Source organism: Anolis sagrei, chromosome 1 (genome assembly GCF_037176765.1).
Source record: "Anolis sagrei isolate rAnoSag1 chromosome 1, rAnoSag1.mat, whole genome shotgun sequence".
Taxonomy (NCBI): Eukaryota; Metazoa; Chordata; class Lepidosauria; order Squamata; family Dactyloidae; genus Anolis; species Anolis sagrei.
Genome location: NC_090021.1, coordinates 194204773 through 194229403, shown reverse-complemented (window position 1 = coordinate 194229403; position 24631 = coordinate 194204773). Strand labels below are relative to the sequence as shown.

The 24631-nt window shown below is 40.1% G+C and overlaps 1 protein-coding gene across 1 annotated transcript; it reads left to right on the top strand.

Moving 5' to 3' along the window:
* The first annotated feature begins 5549 nt into the window (after positions 1–5549).
* GORASP2 (golgi reassembly stacking protein 2) lies at positions 5550–24422 on the top strand. The gene is made up of 10 exons (XM_060778897.2): positions 5550–5834; positions 14437–14517; positions 15454–15657; positions 17058–17144; positions 17545–17675; positions 18607–18739; positions 18986–19106; positions 20424–20501; positions 21128–21238; positions 23243–24422. The coding sequence occupies exons 1-10, from the start codon at positions 5772–5774 to the stop codon at positions 23575–23577; spliced, it is 1344 nt and encodes a 447-aa protein (XP_060634880.2). The 5' UTR covers positions 5550–5771; the 3' UTR covers positions 23578–24422.
* Positions 24423–24631: the final 209 nt, after the last annotated feature.

The following is a 24631-nucleotide window of genomic DNA, read 5'->3' as shown; positions in this document are numbered from 1 at the left end:
GGATGTTGCTCAGGGGACGCCAGGATGTTTTGATGTTTTATCATCCCTGTGGGAGGCTTCTCTCATGTCCCTGCATGGGGAGCTGGAGCTGACAGAAAGAGCTCATCCACACTCTCCCTGGATTCGAACCTGCGACCTGTTGGTCTTCAGTTCTGCCGGCACAAGAGTTTAACCCATTGTGCCACCAGGGGCTCCTCGGCCACATAATGAGAAGACAGGAAAGCTTGGAGAAGACAATGATGCTGGGGAAAATGGAAGGAAAAAGGAAGAGGGGCTGACCAAGGGCAAAATGGATGGATGGTATCCTTGAAGTGACTGGCTTTATCTTGAAGAAGCTGGGGATGGCCACGGCCGACAGAGAGCTCTGGCATGGCCTGGTCCATGAGGTCACAAAGAGTTGGCAGTGACTGAACAATGGAACAACAACAACATGAAATATTTGGAAAGCTCTGGTATTAGTGGCTAAGCATGAAACAAAATCCATAGGTGCCTCCAAAACAAATGGAAACTGGGCACCTGATCTGCTGAACACAGGCCACATATTTCATTTCATTTTACATGCTGAGCTGCAGAAGAGCTTTGATTCATAATACATCCAAATATTACAAACTGGACAGATTTGTATTATCATCATATAAACAGGAGAATCAGCTATACTGCTAGCAGTACATTAAGATACATGGTCGTACAATACCAGGCAGATGGTTTAAAAGAGATATAATGAGAATTTAATTCATCACTGTCCCAAGACAGTGGTGATGAAGAACAATAAAACCATGACAATCCCATTTAAGAGTCTACTTTATTGTGAGTGCCATTAGACACACACAACACTTTTGGCTCTCTGTTCCCAATTCTAACAAGATGTTTGAATCCAGGCCTTCAAGACCCACCGTGAACAGATGTCATCCCTATCATCTCACAAAATTACAAGAGTAAATTGCAGAGCATCCTCATTGAAAGGGTAAAAAGAGGACAAATAATGGCATTCACATTCCCTTCCAGCACAAAGACACAAGCAGCTCCACACTGCCCCCATGTGGTGATATGTGGACAGGATGGTCATCCTGAACTCCAAAGGAAAAAAGCTGCTCTGAGGAAGAAGGCTTGTGGTCTCCAAAATGTGGTCCTCCAGGAGGTTTGGACCTCAGCTCCCAGAATGCCTGGCTGATGGCCAAAGTGGTGGGGGCTTTTGGGACTCTTGAGTCCAAAACAACTGGAGAACCAAAGTTTGGGGACCACACCATCATAGATATTGTTGATTTGTGATGTACTCCATGTCCTCTGTCCCTGAAAAAAGTCTGCCTCTTTGTCTGTAGAGGATTTTGGCCACCAAAAAGTAACTTTTCTAAGCTCTGTGAACTATACATCAGTGTTGCGCTTAAGAAAGCATTCCATAATAAATCACCATTTTCTGGTTGTCTTGGTTCCTGAATTCTCTGGGTCAAAGAGGTTATTTTGCACACAGTATTTCAGGAGAGTTTCCTTTTTGGCTGCACATGACTTGTTTGCTGCTTCCATCTTTATTCCTGTTGCCCTGCATCAATAATTCATAAAGCATTAGGAAAGAAATGTTTTTCTTCACAGGTCAAATTTATAATTCCTTTGAAAGCCAAGTAAGATAGTAATCCTAAGAGCACTGTTTTGGGAGTGTGACCCATTAGACAGAGTGGGAGTAAAAAAGCACCCCATAATTTTATCGGGAAGCGCATGGGGAAAATATTACACATTTGCTAAGCAGATTTATAATACTTTCCACATGCCCTTCCCAATAAAATTGGGGGGGGGGGGGTTAGATTTTTAGCAAATGATTTGGTCAGTTACCAGTTTCAGGAAGGCTGCTCTATAATTTGTCTTGCCTAGTAGACTGGACTTGATTTCTAAAATTGTAACTCTTTGACAGGATCTACATTGCCTTATATCCCAGGATTCTGAAGTATCTGCAAATATCAGATTCTGAAGTCATTGAAACCTATACCAGATATATAGGTACCAAAATCAGAAATTAAACTAATATTTTAAGGAGAAAAAAATAATGGATACTGCACTCAGGCCTCCACATTTATGGGTTTCACTTTTATGGATTTCATTATTCTTTGATTTGATTAAAAGACTCTCTCTAGGAATCCTTCAGTGTGACCTTATGATCAACATTCTCCAGTTACACTGAAGGATCTAGAGCAGTGGTTCCCAACCTTTTTTTTTTTTTGTCCACAGACCACTTGACCAGGGACTATTTTGATCAGGGACCTCTCCAACATTAGTACCAAAAGGGTTATGAATCAGTTTTTGGTCAACTTTACTACCACTAGTTGGTACTACGGGTTTGGTTATTTCGGGTGCTGATTCAGAAAATTGCATTGGATAGACCAGCTCTAGTTTCTCATACAGAACATATGCCATCCAGTAGTCACCATTTACTCGCCCACAGCAAATCATATTTAATAGTCTAGAGGTGATGTGGTAGTAGTAATCTTGCGTGTGTAGTCAGCCTCTCCCCTCCTGACATCCCTGTTGCCCCAGCACTATAAGAGGGTTTTGTGAGACCAGTCGCTCTCGTTGCTGCGTGGTTTCGAAGCAACGGTGTAGTAATGGTGAGGCCGCAGACCATATTTTCGTTCTTGCGGACTATTGGTCTGCAAGAACCACTGATCTAGAGAGTCTTACAGAGAAAAACTCTTTAGGAATTTCTGGATTCTCTAGTGTGATTCTATGACCAGCATTCAGCAAAAGTTGACCACAGCTTTTTTTTTAATTTTCTGTTTTTCACTTTTATAAAGATCCTATGCCCCTAACTCTAGTGAACATGGAGACTGTTTCCTTCCGTGGAACTCCTTCCAGGAGATGATAGACTGGCCCCTTTCCTGTTGTCACCCAACCAATGGGAAAAGACTTTTTTAAAAGTCCAGAAATATTTTGGCAACTAGATGACTACTGACAATGATATTTTTAACACAGAGAATGTGCAGTTAAACAACCCTTTTAATTTGTTTAACTTCATGTAAGCAACAACAGAGTAAAACAAATATTTTTCTGGAAAACAACTCATCACTTTACAGCGCAAAACTCCCTCAGCTCAGCAGATGGTTGGTTCAGATAACAGATGTTTGTCATATATTAATTGTCTTACTTGTTGCCAGGATATTTGTGCTAATTGTTTATAATCAGTATTGCTGACATAATTTTTATTTTCTTCGGCTTTGATCCCATTTTCCTACCAGATATGATATACATCTGTACATAAACTCCTAAGATAATAAATACTCCATGCATCAGAAGAAGTTGATTGTAATCCATGAAAATGGGTATTAAAATAAATCTGGTGGTCTTAAAAGAGCAACAGGAATCATGGCTATTTTCCTAAGAAACAGTTAACTTTACAGGATGGAAATCACACTCTCTGGTTTTGTTTACTAGTTGGTGGTATGGGCTGAGTACCCTTACGCAAAATGTTAAGACCAGAATTGTTTTAGGTTCTTTTGGATTGCAGGATATTTGCCTTTAATGACTTTGAGATGTCTAAACACAAGATTCATGTATGTTTCATATAAACTTCATAAACATCGCATGAAGGTAATTTTACACAAAATATTTGGCTTTTTTGTTGTTGCATGAAACAAAGTTTGCGTACATAGAACTTTTAGAAAGCAAAGGAGTCACTATTCATGTGGTCAATATTTGAAGGTTTCAAATGGCGGATTTCCTGAATTAGAGCATAATTAATTAATTAAATTTTCTTTGTACCCTTCCACCATCTCCCCGAAGGGACTCAAGGTGCCATACATAAAATAGAGTTACATATAATCAAAACAATATACAATTTGACAGAATACAAACAATGGCATCGTCAATTGATCAAATTTTAAAAAATTAAAAATTCTAAAACAATCATTCCTGTGGGTCGTTGGGTTTCTTCAAGCACAAGATAAAGTGCCGAATAATAATGGTCGATGTCATCACATGATCATAGTACATTACTCTGGGTCAAAGGCCTGTATAAATAGCCATGCTTTTAGGCTTGAACGGATCTGGAGATTTGGGGCTAATCTGATATCTCTAGGGAGGGTATTCCAGAGTCAGGGAACCACCACTGAGAAGACCCTCTCTCTCATTCCTATCAATCGTAACTGTGACGGTGATGGGACCGAAAGAAGGGCCTCCCCAGCAGATCTGAAGGCTCGCACTGGTTCATAGAAGGAGATGCGGTCTCAAAGATAGATTGGGCTTGAAGCATATAGGGCTTTATAGGTATAGCATGGAGCAATAGGCTAAGGACAACCCTTCTTAGCTGTTCTTAATGACATTTAAGAATAACATTTAACACTATTTGTTTAAATGCATCATGTAAAGAAGGGTTTTGGTGAGCATATTATAGCTTTCTGGGGAACACACTAGCAGTAATCATGTTTACTCACTGTAAGCTTCAGTGCAGTAGTTCTCAACCTGTGGGTCCTCAGATGTTTAGGCCTTCAACCCTCAGAAGTTCTAACAGCTGGTAAACTGGCTGGGATTCATATCTATCTATCTATATTTATGACTGGATTGCTCTTTGTCAGAAGGGCTCTGATTAGATTTTCTTGCCCTGGTGAAGAGAGTTGGACTGGATGGCCTTAAGTATTTTCTGGTGGTCATGGAGGTTCTGTGTGGGAAGTTTGCCCCAATTCTGTCGTTTGTGGGATTCAGAATGCACTTTGATTGTAGGTAAACTATAAATCCCAGTAACTACAAATCCCAAATGTCAACATCTATTTCCCCCAAACTCCATCTGTGTTCATATTTGGGCATATGGAATATTCGTGCCAAGTTTGGTCCAGATCCATCATTGTTTGAGTCCACAGTGCTCTCTGGATGAGGGTGAACTATAATTCTCAAACTCAAGGTCAATGTCCACCAAACCTTTCCAGTTTTTTTTCTGTTGGTCATGGGAACCCTGTCTGCCAAGTTTGGCCCAATTCCATCGTTGGCGGAGTTCAGAATGCTCTTTGATTGTACGTAAAATATAAATCCCAGCAACTACAACTCCCAAATGACAAAATCATAATTTTTTGAGTGATGGTCACTCCTTGTGTTGTGAGACATTTCGTTGCCAAATTTGGTGTGATTTCATTAATTGGTTCTTTTGTTTTTAAGGTACTCATTACGCACAGAGCATTTATAGATAGATATAGATAGATAGATAGATAGATAGATAGATAGATAGATAGATAGATATAGATAGAAGATAGATTGTACTAGCAGATCATGATTTAGTATTTATATACAGTTGCAGTAGCCGGGCTTGTGCCGCCAGGGAGCAGCAGAGAGAAGCTCAAAGAGCGCCTCACACTTTTTCGCCCCACGACGGCCACCGTAAGCTGTGGCCTGTAGACTCTGTGCTTTTTTCTAACAGTGAGTAGGCGGGGCGACCGTCCCAGGAAGCACTGCGTACGTCAGAGCGTTAAGAGAAACCCCCTCCCTGGCCGCGTCAGTACCTTAGGCGCCCTCCAGGCGGCGCTGTGGGGAAGGCGCGGGCCTGTTGTGCTTCTTGCTGCTGCTGCGGCCTCCGCCTTCCGCTTTGTCGCCCTTGCCAACTTCCGGCGCACCGGGCGCTGGATCCTGACGGAGTGCCACGTCGTTGAGAGTGAGGCGGCAAGGAGGGTCGGCGAGGGAGGACGGCGGAGGAAGAGGTGAAGGAGAAGAAGAAGGAGAAGGGCGGCGCCTGAGGAGACAGCGACGCCGCCGCCGCCGCCGCCCTCCCGCCTCCTCCTCTCCTCTCCGGCGGGGCCTGGGCCATGGGCGCGTCGCAGAGCGTGGAGATCCCCGGCGGGGGCACCGAGGGCTACCACGTCCTACGAGTAAGGAAGGCCCCGTGCCGGGAGGGAGGGCGGGAGGGAGGCCTACTCGAGGGAGGCAGGCCTGGCGGGGTCTTGGGGAAAGGGCGCCCAGTCTGCCTCTCGCTCTACAAAACCAGGGCAATTCGGCATCACTTTCACTGCCACCGCTCCATGCCGTGGAGTCCTCGGAGCTGTCGTTTGGTCAGGTATTCCGCTGTGGTGCCACAACGACGCCCTCCAAGGCCCAGCATGCTGTGGCAGTGACCCTTGGCATTTAAAGTAGTGGCCTGACTGCTGCAATGCTGGAGTGTGGCTGCACGCCCGTCCTATATGTCTGTGAGGAAAGGATCATGCCCCCCTCCAGGCCACTTTCGTGGATCTTCGTTACGTTTAATTTAAAATAATGTGCAGGCAGTCCCTGAGTTACAAACAGCTGACTTACAAACGACTCTTAGTTAAGAACTGGGTGAGACAACAGAAAGTGAAAAAGATCTTGGAGTCCTCGTGGATAACAAGTTAAACATGAGCCAACAATGTGATGTGGCAGCAAAAAAAGCCAATGGGATGTTGGCCTGCATCAGTAGGAGCATAGTGTCTAGATCCAGGGAAGTCCTGCTGTCCCTCTATTCTGCTTTGGTTAGACTACACTTGGAATATTCTGGACACCACATTTGTGAGAGATGTGGACAAGCTGGAATGTGTCCAGAGGAGGGCGACTAAAATGATCAAGGGTCTGGAGAACAAGCCCTATGAGGAGCAGCTTAAGGAGCTGGGCATGTTTAGCCTGAAGAAGAGAAGGCTGAGAGGGGATGTGACAGCCATGTATAAATATGTGAAAGGAAGTCACAGGGAGGAGGGAGCAAGCTTGTTTTCTGCTTCCCTGGAGACTAGGACGCGGAACAATGGCTTCAAACTACAAGAGAGGAGATTCCATCTGAACATGAGGAAGAACTTCCTGACTGTGAGAGCTGTTCAGCAGTGGAACTCTCTGCCCCGGAGTGTGGTGGAGGCTCCTTCTTTGGAGGTTTTTAAACAGAGACTAGATGGCCATGTGTCGGGGGTGCTTTGAATGCAATATTCCTGCTTCTTGACAGGGGTTGGACTGGATGGCCCATGAGGTCTCTTCCAACTCTATGATTCTATGAATATATATATCCGAAAGGAAATTCACTCCTTGAAAAGTTATGGGGGAAAAAGGTGTCTGCACTAGAGCTTTATCACTGTACTTGTTTCCACAAGAAGCCAAATATTTCAAAATCCAATGATCACAGGGACAGAAAGTGAGGTAAAATCTCCCGAACAGCGACACAGAGAGCAAAACAAACACCGCAGGGGTATTAATCAGGTCCTATGCTATATGTGTATGTGTGTATGTATCGCTGGAATTACACTTAGAAATTGTACCTGCTCCAACTTACATACAAATTCAACTTAGGATCAAACCTACAAAATAATATAATTATCTTCATTTGTAACCCGCTCTATCTCCACAGGGAAAATCAGGGTGGTTTTCAGGAGAAAAACAGCGAACATTCAATGCCAAAAGTGAACAGCAAAACAAATCAAAACAACAAATTAATAGCATCAATTTGTTGTTGTTCATTCGTTCAGTTGTTTCCGACTCTTCGTGACCTCATGGACCAGCCCACACCAGAGCTCCCTGTTGGCCGTCACCACCTCCAGCTCCTTCAGAGTCAAGCCAGTCACTTCAAGGATGCCATCCATCCATCTTGCTCTTGGTTGGCCCCTCTTCCCTTTTCCTTCCATTTTCCCCAGCATAATTGTCCTCTCTAAGCTTCCCTGTCTTCTCATGATATGGCCAAAGTACTTCAACTTTGTTTCTAATATCCTTCCCTCCATTGAGCAGTCAGGCTTTATTTCCTGAAGTATGGACTGGTTGGATCTTCTCGCAGTCCAAGGCACTCTCAGAACTTTCCTCCAGCACCACAGTTCAAAAGCATCTATCTTCCTTCGCTCAGCCTTCCCTAAGGTCCAGCTCTCACATCCATAGGGGACTACGGGGAATACCATTGCTTTAACTATGCGGATCTTTGTTGCCAGTGTGATGTCTCTACTCTTCACTATTTTATCGAGATTGGACATTGCTCTCCTTCCAAGAAGTAAGCGTCTCCTGATTTCCTGGCTGCAGAATAGCATCAATATGAACTTAAAAATTTAAAGGACAACCAAAAAATAGACCTCACCATGTAACTTATATCAAGGATCTAAATAAATAAAGGGCAATTAAAGTATAAAATGATGAATGATGTCATATACAAAAATGTGATGATGGTATACAACAGCCAAACAACGCCAAAGTAGAATTCCAGTGTCCAATCAAGGGTATATTGAGTTGTTCTAATCCTTCTCCTCTCCATAAGCTAAACTGCAAAAGTGGATCTTTAAAGGTTTTCTTAAAGGAGAGGAGGAAAGGGGCAATTTTTACTTCTTTGGGGAGGGAGTTCCAGAGGCATGGAGCGATCATGGAGATGGCCTCCTCTTGTTCCTACCAGCTGCGCTTGAGACAGGGGTGGGACCGAGAGGAATCTACCTTGTTCGTAGCTTGGGGACTTCCAGTATTTGGTTGACATTCATTACAGTATCAGCTGTACATTCATATAAATTTGGGGCATTTCCGAGTACATTTTACTGTCTCATGCGAGGAATTTCTGGAGGCTTCCTTCATGGAACATAGTGAAATGTTGTAATAATAATAATAATAATAATAATAATAATAATAATAATAATGCTTTATTTATATCCTGCTCCCTCTCCCTGAAGGGACTCAGACAAGTAGTTTAAATTGTTGATTTGGTTGACATTCATTCATAACACTGTCTGCTATATGTAAATATAAATATTGGCCATCTCATTTAAGTTTCTTTGGACTTTCCCACAAATGCCATGCAAGTCTACAAAGTTGCTACAAGCCAGGGCACTTCTGAGAGAAATAACAAATATGTGTGGCATTAATTATCCTCAAAAGTAAAAAAAGTAAACCATTTTAATAGTTGTAAGTTATAGAATCACATTAACCGCCATGGAATCATGAGAGATGTAGCTTTAGAATCAGAGACACATACAGTTGGGAGAGACCACAAGGGCCATCCCATCCAACCCCCTAACTATAATAGAAACAAGGCTTTGAATTTATCATTGTAAGCTCATTAAATTCACATTGCATCACTTACTTATTCATATTGCATATCCTACAAATATAAATAAAATAAACAGGAGTGAATGCCTTGTTTTCTCCCTCTGAATATTTCCTGGGAAAGTTAGTGTTGCTCTTCTCTGTATTAGAGTTGTGTTTTGGCTTTTGGAAAAGAGCCCTGCATTTTGTAGGTTGCTGGTTGGAAAGATAGGCTCTCCATTCAGTAACATGCAGTCCACATGGACCTTGCAGGCACTTGGATGGAGGAGAGATTTTTTAGGCTTACAGCAGTGGTTCCCAACCATTGGTCTCCATGTTTTTGGATTCAAATCCCAGAAGCCCCAGTTAGTTTGGTCAACTGTCAGGTATTCTGGTAGCTGATGGTTAGAGGATATTTGCTGTCAGTCTCTCCTGATTCCCATTTGTCTTCAGGACTTGGCCGACAGTGTTATTTCAGACCCAAGTAGTTGCCCTTTATGCACATTTGAACATTCCAATTCATTGAGTGCATCTTGTTATATTTACTTATATCCAACTTTTCTCTCTTGATTAAGACACAAAGCAACCAATAACTGTAAAAAAAACATGCTATTTAAAAACTACAAAAAAGAAATAGTGAATTTTGAATGGGTGGGCCTTGGTTTTGTGTGTTTTATTTGCTGTCTTCATTGTTGCAAATTTAGCAGCGTCTGTTCTGTTTGACAGCTACCTAACAAAGCCGCTTTGGTGTATCATTGTTTGTTCCCAGCCTTATACTCTATTCTGAGTTTACCAGTTATGTTTTCTGTTAGTTTGTGCTGTCCATGGCATATTTCTATGGTCTGTGCTAACAGTTGTTGAAAGGAAAATTGTGTCCAAAGTTTGCATACTGTGCATATTGATTTCGCTTAGCCTATTTGTAGTGTACATTCCTACCTTTTGAAAGATGGCTAGTCTATATCATTTTACACAATAGCTAGAATTTATCTATCAAAATGCAATGAACCAGCTAAAGCATCCCACAATAGTAAGAAGTAAGAAATTGCTATTTAATATTTCGTATTGAACATTATTTCATTATTAGTAGTGATTTCTTAGTCTGTAGATTCTCAATTTCACTTTTCCTTGAAACGTGTAAATGTAATGGCATTTTAAAATATCCCGTTGAATCATCTGAGCAGTGTTTGTAGCGTAGCTTCAAGCTAACCCTAGAAAAGGGTAAAGCAATTCCTTATTGCAACATAGTATCAGCATTTCCACATCAGTATCTACACTACAGGATCACTTACTGCAGGTTTGATCTCTGGATTATTACTGCTTCACTCAATTGTAGTTATTCCTGTGTCGTTCCCTACAGCAACTAGGTTGGAGAGAGATAAGAATCTTCTGTAACTTGGTATTATAGGAGCTTGGGGGCATGAGACATAAAATATATTGTTCAAATTGAATAAATACCAGGTGAAGTAATCACAGTGTCGATTGTAACAAACTCCATTGAATTTTAGGCATTTGTCACAGAGAAACATATTATGGATCAACTCTTGCAAATTAAATTATGTGGTGACTTCTTTTATTCTGTTTATAGCATCTTCCACACACACATTCGCAAGGGTTGTTGCACAGGATCCCAGAGAAAGAGGCAAAAATACAAATATCTCTGGGATTGTCTCTGTGGCTGGGGAAAGGAGATAGGACACTGCTGTGGTCCCCAGAAACTCGCTCATCCTGCCTCATTCTTTACCCAACCATGCGGCCTACCTCTTTCGCTTGCTGTCAGGGTCCACATGGAGATGCCAGATACAGTGGAGGGAAGCAGCTTGGGTAGGTGGCCAAAGCAAGCCACAGAGATGCAGAAGGAGTGGGAGGCCCTTCCTACCCCCTCTGCCTCTGGATCAGCTGCCAGGAAAGAGGGACAAGGGTTAGGCCGGTGAGGTGGTTAGCAGGTTTCAGGCTCACTTGACAAGAGATTGGCAGCCAGGAGGAGGGAGGGATCACCTGGTAGCACTATGCAGCAGAGCATAATTTAGTGTTTGTGATTAGGGTGACTCCTTGTGATACTTTCTGCCTTCAGCCACCTTACTGTATGCCTGTGTCTGTGGGCGAAGAAGCATGAGGAGTGTGCATTTGGTAGCCAAGTGCAGGTGCCACACCCTCCCCAGGCTTGAAGCTGTTAGGGGAATGTGCACTAGGTGGCCTTGGCTTCAGGAAGGGGGTGGCAGTGGTGATTATTTGTGCTTCTGCCTCCTGAAGCTTGAAGCTGTTGTATGTATATGCACACAGTAACCTTGGACTTTTGGAGGGGAGTAGCGATGGTGGTGGATTTTCTTGTTCTCCTGAAGCTTGAGATTCTTGTGTGAATGTGCACGTAGCAGCCTTGGCCTTCAAGAGAAGGTGGGCAACAGCAGCATTTTTTTGTGTTTATCTCTCCTGAAGCTTGAGCACATTGTGTGAATGTGAACATTGTGGCCACAGGCTTCAGAACGACAAAGAGTCACCACCCCCTCCTGAGGCTTGAAGCTGTTGTGTGCATGTTCATACAATGGCTTGTGGGGTGTTGATGGTAGCAGTAATTCTTTGTTCTCCCCCGCCTGAGGCCACTACATGCACATTCATACAATAGCCTCAGCGATGGGGTGGCAGTGCCCGCACCTGACTGCTAAGGTGTGCTCTTTAGCCCAAAGAGATAGAAACACAGGCCAAGCCTAGGGTTGGGTAAGTGTTGCCTTTGTCAATACTGCTATGTCTGTGGACTAATGAGCCAGAAAACTATCAAGAAACTCAGTCATAAGAACAGAATATATGTATTATAGCATATCATTATAAAAAGGAGAGACACTAAATAGTCTGTCATGTCTGGTAAGCTCCACTGTTTTTGCTTAATTTTCTTAAGAGTTTATGCATCTAAAACTTGCAGTTTATAAAAGGAAACCAATTCTATGTTGAATTCAAAATTTGAAAACTTATTGAATGCTTCAATAATGTAATGAATGCTTTTTTGAAGGATTCCCCATCCAAACACTTTTCTATCTATACCATGTGTTAAATACAATAACTGAAGTAACTTACCAAATAGTAAAGAATTTTTTGTAAATGAGTAAAATGGAATTCTTAAGTGGAAAACTTTGTCCCAGTGTATGTAAGCATCCAGTATGTTGTGAGCTAATGCAAACTACAGGCAGTCCTCAAGTTATGAACAAGATAGGTTCTGTAGTTTTGTTTTTAAGTTGAATTTGTATGTAAGTAGGAACAGGTACATTTAAGTGTCACTCCAGCCAAATATATCTATTTATCTATCTATCTATCTATCTATCTATCTATCTATCTATCTTTGAGTAGTATAGTGAAGGGTTAGCACCCCTTTTATGTTTGTTTTGCTGTCTGAGGCTCTTCAGAAGATTTTACCTCATTTTCCGTCCCTGTGATAATTGGATTTTTAAAATTTTGGTTTGTTATGGAAACAAGGATTGGTGATAAAGCCTCAGTGGAAACAACTTTTCCACATGATAACACTTCCAGAAGTTAATTTCACTTTCGAGGGCTAGATTACTCTCACTTCCTGTTGTCCCACTCCCGTTTGTAACTACGAGGCATTTGCAAGTTGGATGTTTGTAACTTGGGGACTGCCTGGACTCATGGTTTTTATTATAATGTTTCAAAATTTAAAAATACAAATAAGCACAGCTTCCTTCATGATGATCAGATTTAGGAACAAATACATGAAGATAAAAGAGCTAGTTTTTCCTCAAAATAAAAAATGCTTTCTCATCACCTGTTCTGTTACAGCTAGTCAAGAATGAATGGTTATAGAATAGCCAAAAAGAATTGACTATCTGTACTTTGGAAAAAATTAACTGTAGGTATAGTTGATTTATTTTCTTGTAACTATTGAATCAATTCACTGGCAAAGCATTTTTTCCTGAAAAATGCCTTGTTTCTGAAGGAGTTCAATGGCTTTCTGTAGTCTTTTATTTAAAAAGAAGTCAGACAGTACAATCAATTTTAATGGAAGTAACTGAAGGACTGTTTCATGTACATAATATACTGTAACATTTTATTACACTAAGCTTCTACTGAGCTAAAAAAAGCTCTATCTTCAGCATTTTACTGCTGATAAACTGGTTGCCACTTTTGCTGGCTTTACTATAAATGTCCTTTTATGTTTGCTGTTTTTTCATAGTTGTGTACATTATCTCAAACTGAATTAACCCTTACGTTTTTCACATTCTCAATTCTGACAGTTAAACACCTAAACTTTTAGGCCTACCTCATCAAATTTAGTCTGTTTTCTAATAATGTGATTTTAGAAATTGCCAATAGATCCATGTCAGATATTAAGACTGCATGCCAACACATTTGTCTTAGTTCTTTTAAAAAATTATTTTTGTGGAACTTCCCTCCTTAGTATTTAGGCAGCAAGTCAATAGTACTTTATTATTCCTATCAGAGTTGGGCAACCATATGAAATGGTTTAATCTTTGAGGTAATGCCACTTCGAATGTCTAGTAGCATGGCACATGTATGCATTAATAAATGGTTTGTTCTCAAAATATCACTTTTTAATGTTTGTATTTTGAAATGAATCAAAAATCATGATTTCATAGACTGTGATCAAATATGCCCAGGCTTTTGTGCAATTTAATGTGAATTTTCATGTGTTTCTGGGTTTCTGTTCAATTTTGTCTGCAGCAATAGTTTGCAAAACAAGAGTCGAATCACATTTTTGCATTTGCACTTGAAAGACTACTTTGACAATCACCAGAGGTTTTCAACCAAAGTATAGCTTAGTTTATCAGAGCTGTATTGTTATTCCCCAAACTTGGTTTAGAGCTTATTATTTATGATGTGGCTGTAGAAATACAAAATGCTAGCAGCTTTTTATATGTAGTGCTTGAATCCAAGGTGGTTGAAATGTGATTTGTGGGGTTTGGTATTTTGTGGGATGAGGAAAGAAGTCCTGCACAGTCTAGGACTCCTGAAGTTGATGAACTGGATTTCCCAGGCCAGGGTGCTTGAAGTGCGCTGTCCTGTGTGGCTCATTGGATTTACTGAAAGTAGTTTGAAGTGAGTGGTTAGACAGTAGGAAACACCGCCATTTTGCAATCTCTGGTTGTTAGCCATTGTTCCTGGACCCAGTAAGGGAGGATTTTTCTATTTGTCCTCCCTTGAGGCAAAGCTTTTTCCTTTTGTATTACTTTCTTGTCAGGAAAATTCTACAGTGGGAGCAGTGGACATTATCTGTTTTCTGTAGCAAATCTTCCTCCCCCTATGCTCTAATACAGGAATCACCTGCCACCATTTTGAAACAGACATTTGCTGTCCTCCAAATGCCTCTTCTATAGGTTGTTATAATTGCAGCATCTGTTACAAATTGATGACTGAATTTATGGATCCCCATTTAGGAATTTCACACTGGAATGACTTTTTACATTTTTAACTATCAAAGCCACTTTATTCACTTTTTAAATTTTCATGTACTTCTTATTTTTGCAGGTACAAGACAATTCACCAGGACATCGAGCTGGATTGGAGCCATTCTTTGATTTTATTGTCTCTATTAATGATTCAAGATTGGTGAGTCCTTGAATTAAAATTTTGGGTGCTAAAGTTGTAGGACTGATACACACGTATGTATTTAAATAAAAACTATAATTCTGTAATAGCATGACACTAGATTTAAACACATGGCGTAGTACTCCTCTTGCAGTTGAAAAGAATAATGATTTGCTCAGAAATATTTGAGGAGTGAATGCATATCCAGTGAGTGACTTTATTATCTCTGTCACAAACATTTGCAATTTAGATAGCCGAAAGAGGAGAGTTCACATTAATTTGAGATTTTTTGAACCCAAGATTTCTGCAGTTGGAGCACTGATAAAAGTGTTGGTTCCTATGCTCATCCATGTTCATTATACCATATATGACCAATAACCAGGACTTGTCTTGCCCTTTCTAATTGTTTTTCTTCTGAGTTTGTCTGAGAGGCCAGAGAAATAAAACTAGAGAGAAATAAGTTGCGGGTTCAGTCGTCATGATAAGCCATAATATAAACAAACTAGCCATGAACTATGGTCTCAGATTGTGGTTGGTATATGACTTGTGGCTGACTAAAAAACCATAGTTTGTTAACAAAACCGGGTTTGCAGATTAGTTTGCAAGGTTTCAACAAACCACACAATGATTTCTAACAGGTAAATGTGGTTAGTAGCTCTGTCTGGATTTTCCCATGATTTCAGAAGAGGGAACTGACTGTGCAATTGAAACAATCCATCCTCCCTTTGTGTGTGAAAGTGGCATTCAAAAATACAGAGGCTGAAGTGAAGCAAACTGTTGGCAGCAGAATATCTTTTTTAGAGAACTTAAGATACATGGTAATCCTGACTTGTAGTTTTGTGCAATCCTGACTTGTAGTTGTTTAGCATAGAGGTTTTATATCTCTAATTTTTCTATGCTGATGCACAGTAGCAAGTACAGTTGCAAATTAAAATTACTCTTCTGTCCCTTTCCTAGAATAAAGACAATGACACTCTCAAGGACTTGTTAAAAGCTAATGTGGAAAAACCTGTCAAGATGCTTGTATATAGCAGCAAAACGCTGGAGCTTCGAGAGACGTCAGTGACTCCAAGCAATATGTGGGGTGGGCAGGGCCTCCTGGGAGTCAGCATCCGTTTCTGCAGTTTTGATGGAGCCAATGAGAATGTGTGGCACGTGCTGGTAAGTAGGAGCTTCCAACACTGTTTTGTTTTGCATTTTCTTAATGTTTTTTTTTCTGAGTTATTTGTGTACTGGCAGTCTCCAAGTGACGAACAAGATAGGTTCTATAGGTTTGTTCTTAAATTAAATTTGTATGTAAGTTGGAACGAGTACTTTTAAAAGTGTAACTCCAGCCAAATATATATTAACTTTAGATAACATAAGGAAGGGTTACCACCCTTGTGGTGTTTGTTTTGCTGTCTGTGCCCCTGTTCAGAAGATTTCACTTCACTTTCTGTCCCTGTGATAATTGGATTTTGAGAAATTTAGTTTGTTATGGAAACAAGGATTGGTGAGAAAGCTTCAGTGGAGCTATCTTTTCCCCATGTTAGCTCTTTCAGGAGTGATATATTTCCAAGGGATATATTTCTCTCACATCCTGTTGTCTCACCCCTGTTCTTAGCTGTGAGAAATTTGTAAGTTGGATGTTCGTAACTTAGGGACTACCTGGACTCATATCCCTCTGGCTTCCATGGGATTTCCCCATTTCTCACTCGGAGCATGGCTAGAGCAATGCAGTGGGATGTTTTCTTCTACAAATCCTCAACGGTTTTGTGAAGTTTCTCCATGTTTCAGGGACATTTCATGCTCATAGGTCATGGAATTCTTGCCCAAGAGAGGCAAGGGTGGCCCTTTTTCAATTGTCCTCCTGGAAGGAAAAAAAAAAACCTTTTATATCAGCATGCTTTGGATCATTAACTGGCAACTAAGGAAGATGGTTTTAAGAGGTAGCTCTTTGCTTTTCTTGATGTGCTATTAAATTACTTTTAATTTAGTTGTATTTTAATATATTTTGGTGTGTTTTTATTCCATCTTTTTAGTTAGCCTTATTGTGATTTTCCTATTTTTAGAACAAAGGCACAGTATAACTCAAGTATGTAGTAGGGGACCTCTATAGCAGTGGTTCTTAACCTGTAGGTCTCCAGATGTTTTGGCCTTCAACTCCCAGAAATCCTAACAGCTGGTAAACTGACTGGGATTTCTGGGGGTTGTAGGCCAAAACACCTGGGGACCCACAGCTTGAGAACCACTGAGTTAGAGGATGTTTAATAAAAAACATTTTCAAAACCAGAATGTCATCTCTAAAAAAGCATAACACAGAAATCGATTTCATTTTTTCAAATGGACATTTCAAACTTGTAAGCCAGGTTTTGTCCTACAAGTTAAAGTAGGCACAGTTATGGAAGAAAGCAGACCACAGCACCAAGCCATGTGATAGGTTTAGACATGTTGGGGATTATGTTTTGTGTTTGTGGGTGTTTTTGCTTGAACCAATGAAAAGTGCTGTCTTTTGTAATTTTTCTGACTTAATTAAAACTTGCTTTGTTTTTCCTTTTTGTGTGTGTGTGTCTTGAAACCAGGAAGTTGAACCAAATTCTCCTGCTGCACTCGCTGGTCTCAGGCCTCACAGTGATTATATTATTGGGGCAGATACTGTTATGAATGAGGTAAATGTATATTTCATGTATCAAAGGACCAGGGCTGGGGCTATTTGAAAGCTGTCAGATGGAAGTTTTTATTGCTTTGTGACAGCCCTTGTAGAGGATTGCTTTTGAGCAGGTATAAATAACATGGGGGTATAACATTTGCTCTTTCACTGTAAGTGAATGAAGAAATGTGCAAGCTAGTACAAATTAGCATGGGAAACAACATTTTATAACTTTTTGATATTCTAAAAGTTGGTTAGATTAAATTAAAATAACAAATTAATATCTGTACTATTTTGGTTCAGTTCAGAACTTCCGAAAATGAAGTGGCACTGAATGAGTTAGTGGAGCTGTAGAAGATCTGGGGTAGTGAAATGCTAGCTTGTGAGTGTTAGTCAACTAAAAATATCTTTTCTTTCAGTCAGAAGATTTATTCTCCCTCATCGAAACACACGAAAGCAAACCGTTAAAACTTTATGTTTATAACACTGACACTGATAATTGTCGGGAAGTGGTTATTACTCCAAACTCTGCGTGGGGTGGAGAAGGAAGGTGAGCTTTATTTCTATAGAAATGTAATATTAATTTGGATTTACTCACTACAATACTCCCTGATTTGTGCTGAAGTGCTGAACTGGTGCAATGGCTGTGGGCATTTGAGTGAAGAGATGAATGGTTGTTCTGTGCTGGTTGGAGCTATGAGGATCTGGACTCATTTTATTCTGCTCTAAAGCACGTCTTTGCTAGTGTTGGGAAAATACATGTTTGTTGAACCTTCTTTGCACATATGTGCCATAGCTTCCTCATAGATTAAGTGCGGGGAATATTTGTGAATAGGTTTACATTTTTAGAAGATGACCGTTTATTTTGTGACCTCAGAGTTTCCTAGAAACAGCAAGTTATTACCAGTTTCCAAATATATGTTACTTCCTTTTTTGCCTAAGCCTTGGAAGGTTTGCATGAGCCAGGGAACGTCTGTACACAAAGAGAGATAGCATTGCTTACTTTTATCCATTTCTAAAAGGAGAGGCCATAAAACCAAAGGTAAAAGAAGAGCAAGATCTAGAACTTTCATTTTCATTTGACACCTTGATATTTTTATATACAGCAATCATAACGCTATGTAACAAAATTTGAAAAAAAATATGCTCCTGATTTGAAAGTGTTATTTTCTCTTTAATTGCGCAGTACTTACTTTGAAAGTAGTTATACTCCAGACACTTTTTGTACCTGCCACAAACCATGTTGAATTGGTTGAGACTCTGTCAGATATTCATTGAAAAACTATAACAAAATGTGCTGCAGGATACCCTGCAAAAACAAAGTTTTTGCAGTTTGATAAACATTTCCCATGTTTTTATGATAAAACCAATTAGGAAATGGCATTTAATCTTTATAATGCAACTTTAGAAAATGAGATAGGATTGATAATAAATGTTTATTTGGAGGATAGTCTAATTTTTTAATATTTATGTTTTAAAAGCCTAGGTTGTGGCATTGGGTATGGATACTTGCATCGAATACCTACACGTCCTTTCGAAGAGGGAAAGAAAATTTCTCTTCCAGGACAATTGTCTAGTGCACCTATTAGTCCCCTCAAAGATGGCTTTACAGAAGTAAGTTCTAATGCCAGCATGGGATGATTTGAGTGAAGGTATTATAACTAATTACTCTTAATCCTTACAACAATAATAAATGAGCCTGCCAACAACGGCAGAATGCACTAGTATGCATTGTCCTTTCTAGTTGTGCTATATTAAGGCTTGATAGTTGTGAAAAGCTTTGTTCTTTTTCTTTCATTGTTTTGAATTCCACCGGAGAGTCGGTTCTTCAATATATTACTGTTGTTGTTTTTTAATCAGGTTCAGCTGTCTTCGGTTAATCCTCCACCTTCATTGCCATCCGGAACGACAGGAACAGAACAGGCCCTGGCTGGGCTTTCCATTAGCTCCACTCCCACCATCCCCAATGTCCTCAATACAGGTTTGTCTTTTTGTGTGGTTGTGCCGGTCATAAACGGAAGCCTGGGTGAAGAGGGGCCTCATTCATCCATTCTCTGCCTTATAAATGTAATTAAATCACGGGGCCTCATTAACTTTTGTGGTTATGTTCCTGGAGATGAGGTTGTGCCTCTCTCAGAGTGGCCTCATTCTTAACAAAGACTGGGGCTCTAATTTCCATGAATGAAACGGGAGAATTCCACTGACACTAGTAAAAGATCCTTTTCCTTCTCCTTTCTGGCTATATTTCCCTATGCTCCCCATAAAGTGATCTAATACATACTAGAATTGTGTTTTAGGGGTTGGAGGAAATGGCAACCAGAAAGAAAAATAGCTAGAAATAAGAGATGATCTTTTTCAAGAAGACAAGTCAATTTGAGGTTATTTGGAACAAGGAAATGGAAATGTTGTAATATATATGTCAATAAATTTAGCACATGTAAAACACACAAAAATTAGTAAAGCAAGTAGTGCCTACTATTCCCAACCGCTGCTCTGAGATCAGAGTGAAGAGAGGGGCCAGGAAGGCCGTTCTATCTTGTCTCCTGCACTGTGCTTATAATATGATATGATATGATATGACATATTGTATATACATATAATATTGATAATATTATAATATAATACAATATAATACTAATGATATTATAATTATGTATTTTATATTAAATGTAATATTACGAATTATATTACAGTATAATGTTATAGTACAATGTAATATATAATATTAATATTGTGCTATGGTAATAATATAATATATTGTATTTACTTCTTACTTGTAAGCCGCTCTGAGCCCCCTTCGGAGTGAGAAGGGTGGCATATAAATATCGTAAATAAAATAAATAATAAATAAATATATGTGAATGACTCAATGTGAGGTTTGTGTGTACATGTCAAAAAAAGGGAGAGTATTTTTTGGTCAGAAAATCTAGTTTCTCGGGTTCTGTAAAGTCCAGCCGTAGAAAGGGTTGAAACTGTTCTTCTGTGTTCTGATATTTTATGAAAAGTGCTGCTACATTGGTGGCAATGTATACATTTTGGTAGTCCTATACCTGTTGATATTCAGTTTTGACAATCACAAATTCATTTATCTTAATTAAGAAAATGAATCTGAGATCAATTAGTAAAGCAAGTGAAGGTTGACTACAGAATTGTGCCAGAAGCCCTAGAAATTCCTAGAGAGGTGTTATCTCAGGTTAAACAAATAGAAATTTCTTTATTTGCAAGGTTTTTTTTAGGACTAACTCTACTGAAGTATCTTCAACAAGATAAATGAAATGAACATTGCTTTTATCTTCAGGTGTTCCTACAGTTCCCTTACTGCCTCCCCAAGCAAATCAAGCTGTCCCTCCTGTTAATCCCACAGCTACATTGCCAGGTAAGTTGTAAAAATATGAGTGAAAACCCTAAGACTTCCACAAGCAAAACCATGTTATTCTGTGGATTGTGTGACAGTCCCTTCCTTGTTTGGTGCACTCCTGTTACCTGGTCATGTCTGCATAATGTAGTAACTAAGTCCATCAGTGCTGTGATTCCACAGTAGTTACAGGAAGTTTTTTTGTTTTTGTTTCCTTTGAAATATAGTTCTGAACATTGTGGGTCTTCATGTTCTTAAGGTAGAGATAAACGGATTCTAATTAGTCTTGGTGATGCACATCCACACAATATTTCTAAAAATTAGGAGTGTCAACCAAATAAATGGTTTTAATCAAATTTAAACAAATTTGCATACTTCCATAGTAGATGCCTCTTATTGAGTTATTCAGAAGTGCAAAATTGCCATTTAATTTAAACAGTGGAAACTTATTTTAAAATTAACTCCTGATCCACAAAATAATGTTTTTGCTTAGGTCGGGCTACAGGTCATCTCTCTTTATCAAGTACTTTGTAAAGACTGGCTTCTTTGTGGGCCTTCGATCTGTTTTGAGACACGTTTGAAATTTCTGTGGACATTCTATCCTCTTCTTTTCTGTGTCCCATTCTCCTTTCTTCTGTGTTTTCTAGGACTGATGCCTTTATCCACTGGACTTCCCAATCTCAGTAACATCCCAAATCTAAATTTACCCGCTCCAAGCTTAATTCCTGGCTCAGGATTAGTGGACATTGGACATCCTGGTATGTTTCTGCAGACCTCTGTATCTAGCATAATATATTCCACAGTTAATCATTACCTACAAAGGAGCAGGAGTAAGAAATTCAGTTACTAGTTTAGGCTGCTGTAGACTTGATGGAAGAAATATATATCCTCAGTTCTATTCAGTGTGTTATAAGTCCAAGATATACACAATATAGCACTGGGACATGGAATTCGGCTCCCCTGGGAATGTCATCTTTAATTTTTGAAATGGACAGCAAGTTTTTAGTGTTTGTGCTTCAAACTACGTGCAGACTACTTGTTCCTTTGTGCAAACTGAAGGAACAGAGATCCGGATCTGCTACAGCAGACTAGGCTTTGTCTAACACCTCCCTCCCCCTAGAATCCCCTAGGATGGTGCTTTGAGAAGGAAGAAAAGTTCAAACCGCAAAATAGGCAAACTTCATGTGGTCAGAAATAAGTATTCATTCTGTAATCTGGAGTTGTCACTCAAGAACAGAGTGTTAAAATGGTTGGGACAGATTTATGACACTGAATAAACAGTCAAGGTTGTATGTTTGGTGTAAATGTAATGCTTAGTAGATTATGGCTCCTATTGCAATTGTTATCTAGAGAAGCTTTTCAACAGAGGTTGGACACCATCTGTTGGAGGTGCTTTATTGTGTATTCCTTCATGGTAGAATGGGGTTGGCCTGGATGGCCCCTGTGGTCTCTTCCAACTCTTGGATTCTATGAGTCTAAATAGCAGAAAATGCATTGAAATTGAATTTAGCTGTGTTTTCTCTTTCTATGTTTGTATATATCAGTTCAATTTAGCTAATTTTACTCCATGCCTATGAGTTCTTCATAATATTGCAACAGAAATAAGAATCGCTTGCTTGCCTACTTCTTTTCTTGATTTCATCAAGATCCAGATAATCATAGAAAGAAAAGAATAGACCTATGGATGTTTTGCTAGATCTCACTCTTTCAGTTGTACCATAAATTACAAAATTGAGAAAATTTGACATGAATTTTCATGTGAGAACGGTTTTCTCAAAATAGATGAGAAATGCCGCATATGATGTGGCAGCTGAAAAAAAGCCAATGGGATTTTGGCCTGCATAAATAGGAGTATAGTGTATAGATCGAGGGAAACCCCTCTATTCTGCCTTGGTCAGACCATACCTGGAATACCCTGTCCAATTCTGGGCACCGCAGTTGAAGGGAGATTGTTGACTCTAAGCTGGGATGTGTCCAGGGGAGGGCAACTAAAATGATCAAAGGTCTGGAAAACAAGCCCTATGAGGAACAGCTTAAAGAGCTGGGCATAGCCTGCAGAAGAGAAAGCTGAGAGGAAACATGATAGCCATGTATAAATATGTGATGGGAAGCCACAGGGAGGAGGGAGCAAGCTTGTTTTGTGCTGCCCTGAAGACTAGGGTGCAGAACAATGGCTTCAAACTGCAGGAAAGAAGATCCCATCTGAACATGAGGGAGAACTTCCTAACTGTGAGAGGTGTTCAACAGTGGAACTCTCTGCCCTGGAGTGTGGTGGAGGCTCCTACTTTGGCGCTTTTAAACAGACTAGATGGCCGTCTGTCAGGGGTGCTTTGAATGTGATTATCCTGCTTCTTGGCAGGGGGTTGGATTGGATGGCCCACAGGTTTCTTCCAATTCTATGATTCTATAGTTAACATGGTATATCTGCAAGTAGAAATGGCTGATCTTTATGCAAAAAAATGGTTTTGGGCCATACATCAATCTGCTGCCTTTGAACGCCTCACCGCTGCTCCTCTGGGAGACAGCCCTTCTGATAGTAGGGATGGAAGTGTAAAACACGAGTTTCTAGTCTCATGTTTCCTCTTTGCACATGGATCCACCTGCAAATATTGTAGCCATTGCCCATGAGTAAGTGCTTATTACAATTATTATTGGGAATGCCTCAACCCTAAAGGGGGAATTGATTGGGAAGATTGGCTCAATCTATAAAGTTTGCTATATGTGTGACTGACGAGGATGTCTTCTCTTCCCATTTTCCTCAGGATTGCCTCCGCTTCCTTCCTTGCCTCCCATAAACCTCTCTGGGATTCCCACCCTGTCTCCGGAATTCCTTGCACAGTTTCCTTTGGTCCCCGAGGTGCCCACTCTGCCTTCCGATCTCCTGTCTTCTGCTCCTCCAATGGGGAGCCTGTCCACCAATCCTGGCGCCACTGTCAGTGTGGAACAAACCTCTGCCTTCCTCCTGGATAGCGCCGTCCCCCCTCCCGCTCCTGGCACAAAGGCGCCTGGCCCTGAAGCGCGGGGAGACGCATCAGCCGCATCCAACGAAAAAGCGTCACCCTTGCTCACGGAGACAGCTGCACCCGAAGCATCGTAACTTCAACTGATCAGTGAAATTGGGCTCAGTGTATTTATTCAGCGGTGGGATAAATATGAAAAAAGATGCAAACTACCATTAAATTCATGCTGGTTTGTATTTTGTGGTTAGGATTTCTGTAAATATACTGAGGGCGACTTAAAGAGTCTGGAATTTTTATGGTGGGCTTGGTGTAGGGACAGCGCAGGGTGAGGAAGTGCTTATATTTAAAACAAACAAAATATCAAGGTAGAATAAGCAGACTTTCAACTGCCAAAATGAGGTATTTTTTTTAAAATCTAGTCTGACTCCAGTAGGTTTTCTTGGTTACTTTTTCCCCTTCAAGTGTTGCTTCTGTTAGAAAACCAAGAAGCATTCCTGCTTGTGGCCCTTGAAAACCATCTTTCTTGTACTTTGCAAGAATTAGGATGTCAGCAATACATTGTGACCGGGGAAAGGTCTCTGCTTTTATCCAAGTTGTACATTTTAGCACTATACAGTCCTTTGAACTAAAGATGTTTTATTAAAATTTTCAGCGTGCGACTTGTCAATTCTACACCATTTTAAAACCTGCCTGCGCACAGATCTTTCTGTTCAGCTTCTGCCTGGGCCTTACCTCAATTTAAACACTGCTGAATTTATTTTTTAAGTCACCGTGTCAAAAAAAAAAAAGCATTTTGAAGAAATGGAAAGGAACAAACTGTTAAATGTTGGATGTCGTGTAAAAGCAAGCAGACAAAATGGCTAGGGGTCTTTTGTATGATGAGTTGTATAGAGAGAGTTTACATAATGGCAATAAATTCTGAGAATTTTATCTCGCACCAAAAAATGAACACTCGATTAAATTCTGACATAGGTGTTGGTTACATTTTTCTATTTGTGATTGAAAACATATCTCTTAATTTAATCGTATTTGGTACTAGGACCCACCTCAAGGCAGAAAATCCCACAATATTTGTTTTGAACTGGGTTATCTGAGTCCACACTCAGATAATGTTGGATTTTCTGCCTTGATATTCTGGGATATAGGGCTGTGTGGAAGGGCCCTAAGTCTCACTTTTCTTAAAAACTCAGA